At 35.0% G+C, this 14,281-nt stretch overlaps 1 protein-coding gene across 2 annotated transcripts in view; it reads right to left on the reverse strand.

The window, feature by feature from the left end:
• The window catches only part of Gpc6 (glypican 6), a 985,788-nt gene that overhangs the window by 333,081 nt on the left and 638,426 nt on the right, over window positions 1–14,281 (reverse strand). For both annotated transcript variants that reach the window (XM_070002744.1, XM_070002743.1), the window contains exon 4: window positions 453–618. In XM_070002744.1, the coding sequence (XP_069858845.1) occupies window positions 453–618 (166 nt within the window). The remainder of the gene's footprint in view (window positions 1–452; window positions 619–14,281) is intronic.

Genomic DNA, 14,281 nt, shown 5'->3' on the forward strand with positions numbered 1-14,281 from the left:
GTTATTTCGACCTTAGAAATCTAAGAAAGGAGTTGATACCCAAACTGTGATGCTGTTGAGGGAATATAAACAAATCAACAAACAAGAAGTATGGCAAATTGCAGGAGGCTGTTTTCTTTCTTTCTCTTGTTTTGTTTGTGGATTTTGTTTGCTTTGCAAGACTGTTTCCTAACTTGTCTCTGCTCAGACAGGCACCGGGCAATTTCAGTCCATTACTTACATCTTCATCAGAGATCTCTGCTAATTTGAATCTAGACAGTTAGGCATCCTTACCAGGATGTTCTGTGCCCTATATTCAAGTCACTCGTATTTTGCAAGATAGAAAAGAAGAAAAGAGGCAAATTTATATCTCGTTTGCTAAAACGGCACTTCCAGTCTCTCCATAAACCATCCTCCCGGGCTGCTGTGCTGGGTGAACACAGTCAACCAGCATGCCCCACTGTGCTCCTTACCTATGAACAGGTTCCACTCGGTGTCCAGATCGGCCTGGTTGGCCAGGCAGCCCTTCATGACATTGAGACAGTAGTTGTTGCAGGGTCTCACGGTGGGCAGGCCTCGACAGTAGGGACAGTAGAGCATCTTCATCAGAGCCCGGATGCACCCAGGGGTGGGACTGACCTGTGGATCATCCAGAAAGAAACAGAACCTCAGAAAAACGCATGAAGGGGAGGAATAAAGCATTAGCTCTCTCCCATGGGGACTTGGAGGATGGGTGGGAGGGAGGGAAGCAAAACAGATATGATAAATTTGGAAACATAGAGAACAGGATTAAATGTATTAGCTGAATTTGAATCCTTTACATTTTTAAAAAAGATTTTTACATGTATGTATTTTGCTAGGACTAGGGATTCAAGTCAGGACTTGAAAGATGCCCTCTAGCTTTTTTATTTTTGGCTCAAGGTTGATGCTCTACCACTTGAACCACAGGCCCATTTCAGCTTCTTTGTGGTTGATTGTAAATAAAGTATCTCATCTTCCCAAGCTGGCTTTGAACCAGGTTCCTCAAATCTCAGCCTCCTGAGGAGCTAGAATTGCAATTATCAGCCACTGGCCCCCAGCTCTCAGTCTTTCTTAGTACTTGATCTGGAAGTGAGTCACTTCCTATTAAATGTGCGCAGCAAGGTGGCAATAATAATTTCTTTTGAAATGTCCCTGTCAACATTTTGATATCTATGCCATTGTAATTCTACCCCGGAAACAGAGACTCTTATTTCATTGACTTGAACATGAAGTGAAATAACGCATGCGAAAGCAATTTGCAAAGTTAAAAGCCCCATAAAAATGTAGGTATTATTAAAGTTTAATGTGACACCTTTAGAAAAGTTTCCAACTGGTTACTTGACCCCATTTCTAAAGGAGGTTGGCAGAAATCCTGCCTCTGTATGTAACTTGTTTGAAAGGATCAATATCATCTTGTCTGGGATTTCTGAGATCCAGACTTGCTCCGAAGCCGTAGAATAAATAAGCCACCATCTTCAGTACAGTCCTGAAAATTCATGTGTAAGGAGGCACTATTACAGTAATTCTGAAAACTTAGTAATTTGTTAACAATGAACATTCTTTGCTATGAATAAGAAATGAGGTGATTCTAATCAATTCTTAAACAAAAAGTGCTTTTCTGACTTATTAAAAACTTGTATTTGACTTTGAAAGTAAGTCATATTTAAAGAGTATACTTAAGTATATTTAAAATGGTATAACCAAAAATAGACAACAATGCAGAAAGTTCTTTTTCACATCTAGATGTAAAAATGTTGTCATAGTTATTTCATTAATTTTATATAATTTTCAGGATTTAGCCCAGTAACTAAATAAATGTCAATTTTGTGCTTCCAAATTTTAAGCAAGCCCCAACTTAACTTACACCTTTTGTTTTATCAGACAGACCTTGATCCTGAGGTGACATCCCACAGACAGGAACATTCAGATGCTGATAAAACACGAATGGAATATGGAGATACGAAGACATGGAGTTTTGTTTGTTCATTTGTTTTTGGCAGAACAGGAGCTTGAATTTAGAGCCTCCTATTTGTGATACAAGACCTCTACCACTTGACTCAATCCCCCAACCTCTTTCTTGCTTTAGTCACTTTTCAAATAGGATCTGGTATAGTTTTCCTCCCAGGCTGATTCAGATGGTCTTCCTTCCACCAGCATCTCATGGAAATACTATAGACAGTCCCTCACATTCTATCTTTCACCTTGAAACCAAACTTGATTTCATGCAAGACTTTGCTTTCTGTAACACTTTCCTGTAATTTTACACAGCGTACAAACAATATTCCTAGTAAATTACTTCAGAAAATGACACCATGTTTTATTTAGGTCCTGAAATTTCTACTTATCCTTTGAAATGTTTTTGCATTTTCTTTCCAAAATTTATGAGAATTTTCAAGCATACAGAAATGTTGAACACTTTATAGTAAACAGCAGTATTTCCCACTTCTAGATTAAACAATTTACATTTTCCTATATTTACTTCTCCACAGTTTGTTCATTCATTAGTCCAAGCTACTTTTAGGTCAAAATAATAGCCTTCTGATTTGTACTTTACCTAGTAATTTGTAGTTGGTCTAAGCCAAATATAGAGTATTATCCACAATAGAAAGTTACAGCATTTAAGTACTCTGAATAAAAGGCAAGCAAATGTAATTAGTATTCCTGCATAAAGGTGTTTAAAGAAGGTATAACACTTAATCTCCTACAACAAAATAAAAACAAGAAGAATTTGGAAGAAAAGGGGAGGTTTTCTGGTGACTTTATTTTGAGGACATATTAATGACATCATACCATCTTCTTTAGATTGGTATTTCATTGACAAAACCAACTTTTAGATGCAAGTGAGCAGAATTGCTTACAAATTTTCTTACAACCCACATCTGTGCCACACCTAGCTTTGCAATTTCTTTCCTAATTCAGATGCTTTTCTCCAAGGACTCACCCTATTTTCACTCAAGCTGGTTAAGTGATTTCATTCTTTGATGGTGGACTATTTTATTTTACTTTACTTTGTTTGTCATTGGTATTGAATGATGCTTTGTTTCTCATCCTATTAAAAGTCAGGACTGCAGATCTGAGATCTCTTGGACAGTCTGAAGGGTCTTGTTTCTTGTGACCTTGATCACTTGGTACAATATGTACCTCATATAAGTAATTCTGATTATTACTTACCTACTTACTAAGTAACGAAGTCAAGTCTTAAGGTCATTTTTGAATCAACCTTTCTAGTAGTGTATTTCCAGATCTCTTTACCACATTGCTATTCAAAGGATAAAAAGAACAAAACGGTTTTAGACACCTTAGCATTTGATTGTTACTTTCTAATGTTGCTGTCAAAGGCTATTGATTGCATTAATTCCAAAGCTTTGCTTTTTTTTTCTTTCCTTAATTGTGTTGGAACCAGTTCAATTTTCTCAATCTGACATTTAGGAAGAGCGGCCACCTCAAAGTAGCAACCAACAGAGAAAATTGAACAGCTTCAGTAATCTAAAAGAACAATGTTGTTCAAGCTAAGTGTAGGTCTCTTAGTACTTTTGGAAATGACATTCTTCTTGGTGCAATAAAGGGTGTTTGAAGAAGATAATACATTGTGAGTGACCAGAGTTGAAGCTTTTATGTTTAAACATCACAGCTTTTGAACTTTCACAACAGCATGTCTGAATTAAATTTTTTTTAAAAAAACTTTTTGAACTGAAGAACTTTTTGTAAGCAAGCTTCCACAAAGAAGGTTGTTTTAAAATGCCAAGTGTAAAATTAATTTAGACACAAAAAGTGGAACAAATGGTAACATAATATATATATATACACCTTAACTCTGGTCCTTTCATAGTGCAATCTTGCACAGCTATAGAGCAATATCAAGATGGAGAAATTGGCAATATTGCATTATTTTAAACTATTTCAACTATTTCATTATTATTTCCATGCTTTTTAAGACTTCATTTGTATATATCTATATGTGTCATATGGAGCTCAGTGCACTTTTATCCCATGCACATATTTAAATGATCATCATGGCTATTGCTATATAAAACCGTTCTATCAGATAAAAGAACTTTTTTTGTTTAATCTCGACCTCTTGGTCACCTGGAAGTCATTGGCCTATTTTTCATCTGTATATTTTTGTCATTTCAAGAATTTTGCATAAATGGAATTATACTATATATATGTGTGTATATATATATATATTTTTAATCCTGATTTCTTTTTTGCCAGTCATGGGGCTTGAACTCAGGGCCTGAGCAATGTATCTGAGTAACTTTAGCTTAAGGATAGCGCTGGACCACTTGAGCCACAGTGCCACTTCTGTCTTTTTCTGAGTAGTTTATTGAAGATAAGAGTCTTACTTTCCTGCCCGGGTTGACTTTGAACCATGATCCTCAGATCTCAGCCTCTTGAGTATCTAGGTTTACAGGTATGAGCCACTACTAGCCCTGGGTTTATTTAGATTATTTTATGTAGCAAAAGTTTATTCCTCTCCCTTTTTGAGTAGTACTGTATTATTTGAATGTGCATAGTATGTTCAAATATTCACCTACTGAAGGATAACTAGGTACTTCCCAGTACTGGACTATTATGAATAAAGCTACAAGGTATATCTATATGCAGATTTTTACATGAGCACAATTTTCATTTCTCTAGGATAAGTGTTAGCCTATGTTTGGTTTTTTATAAGTAATTTCCAAGCGAGTTCCAGAGTTTTGTATCATTTCACAGTTCCAGCAGCAGTGTGTGAGATAGCTAGTGATTTCTTCATCCACGTCAGCAGCTGAATCATTACTAGTTTTAATGTTAGCAATTTAACCTCTATTATAAAAGCACAAAGTCTCTCCTATATTTTTAATGGTTTTTTTGGGGGGGGATTCTTTTTAATCTTGATGGAAAGCAGGAGAAAACGAGGGAGGGGTAACACTTTGAAAAGAAATGTACATCTCTGTACATCACCTCTGCAATAAAATAAAAAATTTAAAATGTATTGTTTAAAGGGATTTGAGTTCAACATGTTAGTTTGTGAGTACAATGCACCTGCTAAATGTCACTCTGTCATCTGTCTCCACATCTCCCCCATGCCCACCCATCTACTCAATTTTCCTAGTTCAATTTTCATTGAATATTCTGAATGCCTTCTCTCATCCTTCCTGTCTTCATCTGTCTACCTCTTCGACTTGACTTACCTCCTCCCTGATGCCTCAAGCTATTTTTAATTTTGTTGTGAGTTTCTTCTATATAATATTCCACTAGCCTTCTAGAATGGGCTATGGTGAATGAAATGTCACAAAACATTATAGAATATCCTTAGCAAGGATAGCTTGCACACCCTTTGCAAGCTATCATAATCACATTTTTTGTGATTTTTGTATATTATACATCTCCGAGCAGCACACTATGGCAACATAAGATAAAAAGACACAGAGTCTGGAGAAGAATGGCAAAACAGTCTACTTAGAAGTCTCCAGTATATTCAGGGTTTCTCAATCTGGACCAATATTTTTATATTGGTTCTCACATTAGTAATACCTGATAATATCTGATTAAAAAAATAAGACAACCTCTTAAAATATTAACTAAGGAGAAACACAAGTAAAAGCTATAAACCTGTATGTACCCAGTGAACGTGTACCTAGATAGTACTTGTTCGTATGAAAATCACATGACTAAAGCAAATAGACATACTTACTTTTGGTTTGCAAAGCACAAACAAGTTAGTGCAAGTGAATTATTTAATTATTGTAAATTCCCAATGTGTTGTTGGGCTCACTCAGGACATTACCCACACTTTGCAATGTATACCTTTATTAAGTGATGTAATATTTCTATTCATGATCTTATAATATATCATAGGATCTTGAAGTATTTTCTGTGGACTCAAAGATAATTAAATTACATGCAAGTGAGTTTTCATGTTAAATAATTTTATTTCTCATTCTTTAACACTCAATAACCTGTAAGTAGGCTTTGTAGTAAGTTCATGAGAACCAAATTGAAATTTCTAAGCTAGAAAAACTAACAAAATCAAGTTTTCAGAACACTGAAATCTAATAAAATTCTTACAGCAACCACAGAGGGCTTAATCAAAAAAGAAACCATTAAATTTACGCTTAAAAGGCATTTCTAAATCTAAAGTCTTCAGAAATTAAATACCATTGCAATCTTACAAAACATTTTCTCTGACTACAATGGAATTGAAGACAAAGATCAATAGCAGAGAGAAAACTGTAAAATTCTAAAATTTGAACAGTGCATTCTTATACAACCATCAGGGGAAAGAAGAAATCACTAGAGAAAGTACACATTACTAAGATATATGAAAATGAAAACATAACATGCCAAAACTTATGTGCTCTGCTTTCAAGGTTGTTTGTTTAAAAGATCTCAAATCAATAACCTAATTTTATGCCTTAATGAGCTAGAAAAGGAGTGCAAAGTAAATCCAAACTTAGCAGAGTGAAGGAAACAATGAAGAATAACAATGTAATAATAAAAACAGCAAAAAGAGAAACAACAGAGAAACTAAATAGAATGAGTAGCTGCTAGTTAAAAAAAAAACTTAGCTAGATTGAGTAACAAAAATATTGAGAAGCTGGGTGCTGGTGGCTCATGTCTGTAATTCCTAACTACTCTGGAGGCTGAAATCTGAGGATTATGGTTAAAAACCAGCCCAAGCAGGAATATCTGTAAGACTCTTATCTCTAATAAACTACTCAGAAAAAAACTGGAAGTGGTGCTTTGGCTCAAGTGGAAGAGCACTAGCCTTGAGCAAAAGAAGCTCAGAGACGATGACCAGGGCCAGTAACAAACCAATAAAAATAAATTACTGAGAAGAAATTAGTGACCAAAATCAGAAAGAGAAGTGAGGATATTACTATTAATTTTATATAGATAAGAACTATTAAAGTTTGGAAATGGATCTCAGTGATAGAATGCCAGATTATCATGTGCAAAGCTCTGAGTTTGATTCTCCAACAGCAATAAAATCCAAGAAACTCATAAAACAACATCAAAAAATACTCTCTGACTTCTGACCCCATGCCATAGTGGGTAGATTATAGTGTCCCAAATGCACACCTACCTAGAACCTACATGTATGACCTTATTTGCAAATAGGTTCTCAGTAGATGTAAATAAAATGAGGATTGAGATAAATCAGATTTTATTAGTCCAAGAGAGAAGGAGAGTGTCCTTTAAGAGCAGAAAAGGACACAGACAGAGAAAGTGAGGGAAAGATGCAGGCAATGGCTGGAATGATTTATCTACAAGGCAGAGATACTAAGGATTTGGAAGCTCTTATCTACCAGAAATTGGGAGACAGACACAAGACAATCTCTTCTTTCTAGTGTCCAGAAAAAAACACACTGCTTTCTGATTCCTGATCTCTTCTGATCTCTTCATCCTGGTCTTAGTTAGGGGTCTCTAGGGTTTCCAGCTCTATGTACAGAATAGCTTGTCTTTTTCCAGTGTATGTTTTTGGCTCCTTTTAAAAAATGAGATAGCTGTTATTATGTGGTTTGATTTTTACATCTTCTGTGTTTCATTGGTTTTTGAATCTGTTTTTGTATCAGTAAAATGTTTTGTTGAGGTGGTTGTTGTCATTATGTCTCTGTAGTATTATTTGAAGTCTATATTGCTCTAGTTGCTCAGGTTGCTTTTTCTGAGTGTGCTCTTTTATGGGTCCTTATGAATATTTGGATTGCCTTTTCTATTTCTGTGAAGAATAATATTCAGAATTTGATTTCTACCAAATCAGCAGAGTACTTTTAGTAAGATAGCCATTTTTATGATATTAATTCTGCCAGTCCATGATCATGGAAGGTGTCTCCGTGTATTGGTATCTTCTTTAACTTCTCTCTATGATTTTAGAGTTTTCGTTATATAGGTCTTTCATCTTTTTGGTAAAGTTTATAGCTAGGTATGTAATGTTTTTGAGGCTATTGTAAGTGGAATTGTTTTCCTGATTTCCTTCTCAGCCTGTTCATTGCTGTATATAGAAAAGCTACTGATTTTTAAGTGCTAATTTTATATCCTGCTGCACTGCTGAAACTATCAGATTCAGAAGTATTCTTTTTTTGTGAAATCTTTCAGGTCTTGCAATACAACTAAAAGAAATTTATAGACTAATTGCAATCCCTATGAAAGTTCTGGTAACTTTTCTTTGTAGAAATGAAAAATCTGGCCTAGAAAATCACTTATAAGTGTAAAGGCCCCAAATAACCAGAATTATCTTGAAAAAATAGGAAAGAAGTTGGAGAGCTTATCCTTAATTGATTTCAAAACCCATATAAAACAGATAATAACAAAAGTTATCACAATGTCACTTCTAGATGCTTATCCCAAAGAATTTAAAACAAGCTTTCAAAGATCCATGTGGCCTCCTGTGTTCATTGAGGTCTTCTTTGTACAAACAGGAGTTGGAAACAGCCTAACTTCTGTTGCTAGACAAATAGAAAAAAAGAAAAAAAATATGGTAAATGCCTAACTAGAGTATTATTTAGCCTTAGAAATGATGGAAATCCTGAGATCTGCTAAACTACGGAAGAATATTGAGGGTATTCTGTTAGATGAAAGAAACTGACCATCAAGAAGAGAATGGTGCATGATTCTACTCACAGGAGGCATCCAAAGTAGTTAAACAAATGCAATGAAATAATATTCAGCAATTAAGAAGAATTATATCTACAGCATTATGGATGAGCTTGGTAAACATTATGCCAAGTAATAGGAGCCAGTCGCAGAGTATCGTCCATTGCATAATTCTTTTTATGCAAAAGTCCAGAATGGGAAAATCCATCGAGATGGAATGTAGTAGTGGTTTTGTTGGTTGGGGCATGGGAGTGGTGGAAGCAGAGCTGGGGCTAGAGAGTGAGTGCTGAAAGTAAATCAATGTTCTGTGTGATAAAAATGTTCTGAAATTAGATTCTCAAAATAGTGGTCAGTAATGTAAATACACTACAAATTACTGCCCTCTTCACTTTGAAAGATGATCTATAAGTTCTGTCTCAAGAAAGCTACCAGCACAACCATGTTTATCACAGCATTATTCACCATAGCTAAGATATGGAACCAACCCAGATGCCCCTCAGTAGATGACTAGATCAAGAAAATGTGATACACACACATGCACACATGCACACATGCACACATACGTGCGTGCGCGCCCACGCACACACACACACGCGCGCGCGCGCGCGCACACACACACACACACACACACACACACACACACACACACACACACACACACTGGAATTCTATGCTCCCATCAGAAAGGATGACACTGCCCCATTTGTAAGGAAATAGAAAGACCTGGAAAAAAAATCATATTAAGTGCAGTAAGCCAGACCCAAAGAAACATAAGTCCCATGGTTTTCCTTATTTGCAATAATTAGTATACGTCTAGGATAATCTCAGCAGATGAGCAGAATAGCTCAATAGCTATGTAGCTATGAACATATAAGATGATACTAAGCGAAATGAACTCCAAGACATGGACACAAAAGCTTTTACTTTGTTGTTGTTGTTTTTAATGTACTATGTGAGTTTTTGTTTCTTTTGTATGTTCTTCCCCCTATGGTATATCCCCTGTTGTCATGAATTTGATTTTGGTACCCTGGTATTGTATGCATGCTTATTTGCGTTAAGGAAGGGAAGGGGAAAAATAGGATGGTGAGACAAAGGACAAGGGGAGAACCAATACAACAGGGATATACGCTAGACAATAAATTGGAAATGATCTGTACAACTTGGGGGGAAGAGGAATGGAGGGGGATGGAAAGTAGGAGAAAAATTGGGGAAGGGGTAACAAGTTTGATAAGAAATGTACTTATTACCTTACTTATGTAAGTATAACCACTTTGTACAACACCTTGACAAAAAAAATAGGAAAAAACGAAAATTGTTTAAAAAGAGGCTCAAGAATATTTTATAAATGAATTTCTCCTATCATAATTTTTAGAAATAAAGAAACAAGAGCTGGACAGTTTGCTCAGTGGTAAAGCAAATGCTTTAGAATTGTAAAGCCCCACATTTTCATCTGTAGCAAAGAAATTAAAATTTTTGACAAAGGAATTTCAGAGACGCAATAAAATTATTTATCACAGATTAAAGAATGCATATATACATGTGTTACTATAAAGTTATTTCAATAACATCATACCCAAATTAAATGAAAACAAGTACATTTGATCAAATGACCTTATTATTTTCTCTCTCTCTCTCTCAAAAAAATCATCTTTTTGATGATTCAATGGAAATGAATTCCCATTCATAGGCGGAGAAAAGCTGTGGACTCTTGAGTTCAGTTTGAATACCGATTAAAATGTGCAGGCTATGAAACTATCTTCTCTTCATCTGTACCATTGAATAAGAACAAGAAAAAGACAGGAAATAATTATGAATTGCAAATCAAACCCTGAAGGAAAAATATTCCCTGCAATGTTTACAGTGCACTGTGATAAAAAAAAATCAACCAATTTAAAATTTTTTAATTTACTTTTTACCTAGAAATCTTCTTGGAAATGCAAGAAGCATTTGAAAAGCCATAAAATGAAGATGGAAATTTCTGAGTCTAGGAGAAAGTAAATGGTTCTAATAACCATATTAGCAGAATTCCCAAAGTCCAGTAACATCAGTGCTATGGTTCACTTAAAAGCAAAATCAGGACATGGGGGAAAAAGTTAAATTCTTTGTCATTTCAAGCCAGATCTGTGTGATTGCTTGTTATTTATGTTACAAATCCACTTATCTACATCTAGCTTCTTAATTTCATTCCTTAAATCATAAATATGAATGCCACATTAGTTAATAATGCATGCTATTATTCACTAGGTAGAGTGCCCAATAGGACATACATAAACTACACAGACACTCAACATACACACATTTTCTCTTTTTTTCTCTCTTTCACTCTCACACACACAGAAAGAAAGAATGGATATTTCCATTCACTTTTGTCTGTTATTTTAATACATATTTCATTTTAATGTGTTTACCCAATAGGATACAGTATTATTTTAATTTTGCCTTACTGTATCATAATTGGTCATGGTCATACTGTTTTTTACTTGGGCCATCTGCCTGACATTGCAAACTTTACACAACTGTAAATTTTCAAAACACAAGCCCAGAATATAAAACAGGATCCCTAAGTGTCTCTTTGGGGAATAGCTGTCTTCCTCAGTTAGAAATTATAGCTTAAATATTACTTCATTTAGAAGAAACATCTTTGCAGTGACTTTAAATATGAGCCACTGAAGTGAGAATCCACTTTGGTAGAAACTATGAATTTTCAACCTCTGTACAGTAATTCTAGCATACTTATAATATATAGGCCTTGAAACGTGCATGATCTGCTTTTAAAGTAAGGGGTGTAGGATCTTCATGAATTTGACCCAAATCAATTGCTCAGGAACACACATAACTTTAAACTCTTAGTATAATAGCTGGCATATGGTAAGAGATTGAAAAAAATTAAAATACTTCTAATACACACAGGAACACAAATACCACATTGTATTATTTTGAGAATTGTTGATGCATAATGTATAGATAGGAAAATTGTATCTGCATTATGTGATCTATCTTTATATCATCTATTATCTATCTTCTATCTATCTATCTATCCATTTATCTACCTGTCATCCATCTATTGCCTATGCTCTCTAGTTCATGTGTTTATGTGTCATGGCAGTATAAAGGACCATCCCTCTCCCATAATACAGGATCACCTGAATAATCCTTTAAGGTTCATAAAAAATGTACTTTGAAAGATGAGATAATTTCATTTGTAAGTTGTGGAATGTTTGATCTGTTTATAGTAATTCCCACATTGTCCTAAAGCCTATGGATATTTCTAAAATATAGAGTGGATACATGTTTCCAAGGAGTTTGTTGTGTTTAAACACTAATATTAAATAATTTACATCGTGTGAATATCTAACAAGGTATTCAATCAGCATATTGGGTCTTTCTATGAAAGTGCTAACACCTCTTAACCATATATGCAGAATCATGTAGAAAAAAAAACAGAAAAAACCCTATTACTTTATAAAAACTTTTTAAAATTATGAAATGTAAGGAGAAGTGATTCCAGCATTCTTACACTATTTCCCCAAGGAAGGCCTCTGAATTCCAAGGTCCTGCAGTACTGGACCTTTCACAGAAAGGAAGAGATGTAAGAAGTTAAATGAGAATTTTGCATGGCATATCATGATAATATGCCAATAAATATAATTTCATGATTGACTAGAAAATTGGCTTATAAACATTTTAGAAAACTGTAATGTTGTTCATAAGAGTTAATAATATAATGTTTTTAATCTATCTTTATTGGTGCCACTCCCGATAAGAATATATGCCCCATGATATCATTTTCCTATGAAAAATCCTATTAGACTTATGTTATTTCAATTCACAGTGCCAATTTCACGAACATCATCCACCATTAATTCCTATGTTTAAAAAGAGTCCAATAAAACCACTGATTAAATTTTAGGTCAAAGCTTAAATGAAGATATTAAGCATAATTTTACTAAGTTATAGAGATAATTCCCACATTGTCCTAAAGACTATGGATATTTCTAAAATATAGAATGGATACATGTTTCCAAGGAGTTTGTTGTGTTTAAACACTAATATTAAATAATTTACATGGTGTGAATATCTAACAAGGCATTCAATCAGCATATTGGGTCTTTCTATGAAAGTGCTAACATCTCTCAACCACGTATGCAGAATCACTTAGAAGGTAAATGGTTTGCATATTACAAAATGTAACTTTGAGGACAGTGACCCAAACATCTGAATCAAAGAATGGGTTTAGTTTCAAAGAAATAATATCTTGTCTATTGAAAACAGTTCTCTTTGGTGTCAGTACAGGGGCTTGAGCTAAGAGCCTTGCATTCTCACTTGGCTTTTTTGCTCAAGGCTGGCACTATACTACTTGAGCTACACTTTCACTTCTGGCTTTTGTCTGGTTAATTGGAGATGGGCATCTCCCAGACTTTACTATTTGGGATGGCTTTAAATTGTTACTCTTTTATCTCAGCATCAGAGGAGTTAAATTATAGGTGTGAGTCATCAGAATCTGGTTAAAAAAGAAGTCTTAAATATAGGCAAAACATTGTGTTTGCTATATCTTTTGATCAGTATTTATTGATCTTTTGAACATCTGGTGTTAGTTGTTGTCTAAAGAAATACAAAATATGTTCATTACACTTAGGAAGAACAATTACTTTTTCTCAAGTCTTTCTTGAAGAAATGAAAGATTTTATTTCTAAACTTTCATTAACATTCATTAGATTTCATTGGGAAAGCTATATAAGCACAACATGTTTGAGTCACACTTTTTCTTTTATGATAAGCATAGATTATGTAATATAGCAGCAATAGAAGTTGTTGGATTATTTGTTTTTAAAAGTTTTGACTGAATGCCAACAACTCTGGCTACTCAGGGGTCTGAGATCTGAGGATAGCAGTTTGAAGCCAGCCTGGGCAGGTAAGTCTGTGAGACTCTAATCACCAATTAACTACCAAAAAGTTGGGAATGGAGCTGTGGCTCAAGTGGTAGAGTGCCAGCCTTGAGCACAAAAGCTAAGACCTCACCCAGACTCTGAGTTCAAGCCACATCACTGGTACCCAAAACCAAAATACAAAACAACAACAACAACAAAATTCTCCAAGGTCTTGAAGGGAGAAAAAACGCTGAACAGCGAACATAAATTATGTTCTTTTTAGAGGAGGTGGTAGGCAGGAAGGGCTGCCAACTCAAGATGAAGCACTGAGAGAAATGACTAGGGGCTCTTCTCTCTGTATGGCTTTCTGCATCCTATCCATCAGCAGCAACAGGGTGTTACATGTGGCATGCCGATATTGCCCAATCAGTGTCTGTCAATCTCTTCTCGTTTATTGTTTGTCTTCATGAGGTGGATGCAACATGCATACACAAATTATCTCCTGCTGGGCTCACTGCTCATTCATTGCTCAACATGGTGCCGCCAAATCTTGATGTGCCACCAAACCAGGCCTAAACTACAGATTGTTAAAACAGCCACTGGATAAACGAACGTGTTTAAACGAATCAAAGAATGATTGACATGTCATTTCAGAATGATGGAAGCCAAAGAAAAAACTCCAGGAATAGTATGGTCACTCTTGTCCAACACTAAGATTGATTAGGAAAATATGTCAGGAGGGGATTGAATCGAGGATTTAGGAGGTCATCCCAGAGGCTTTTCAACTAATATTTGAAGCATAATCCTTGAAAACTTGATTCTTAACTTATTCAGTG

The sequence above is a fragment of the Dipodomys merriami genome, unplaced genomic scaffold (genome assembly GCF_024711535.1).
Source record: "Dipodomys merriami isolate MVZ:Mamm:240054 unplaced genomic scaffold, mDipMer1.0.p SCAF_6, whole genome shotgun sequence".
NCBI lineage: Eukaryota > Metazoa > Chordata > Mammalia > Rodentia > Heteromyidae > Dipodomys > Dipodomys merriami.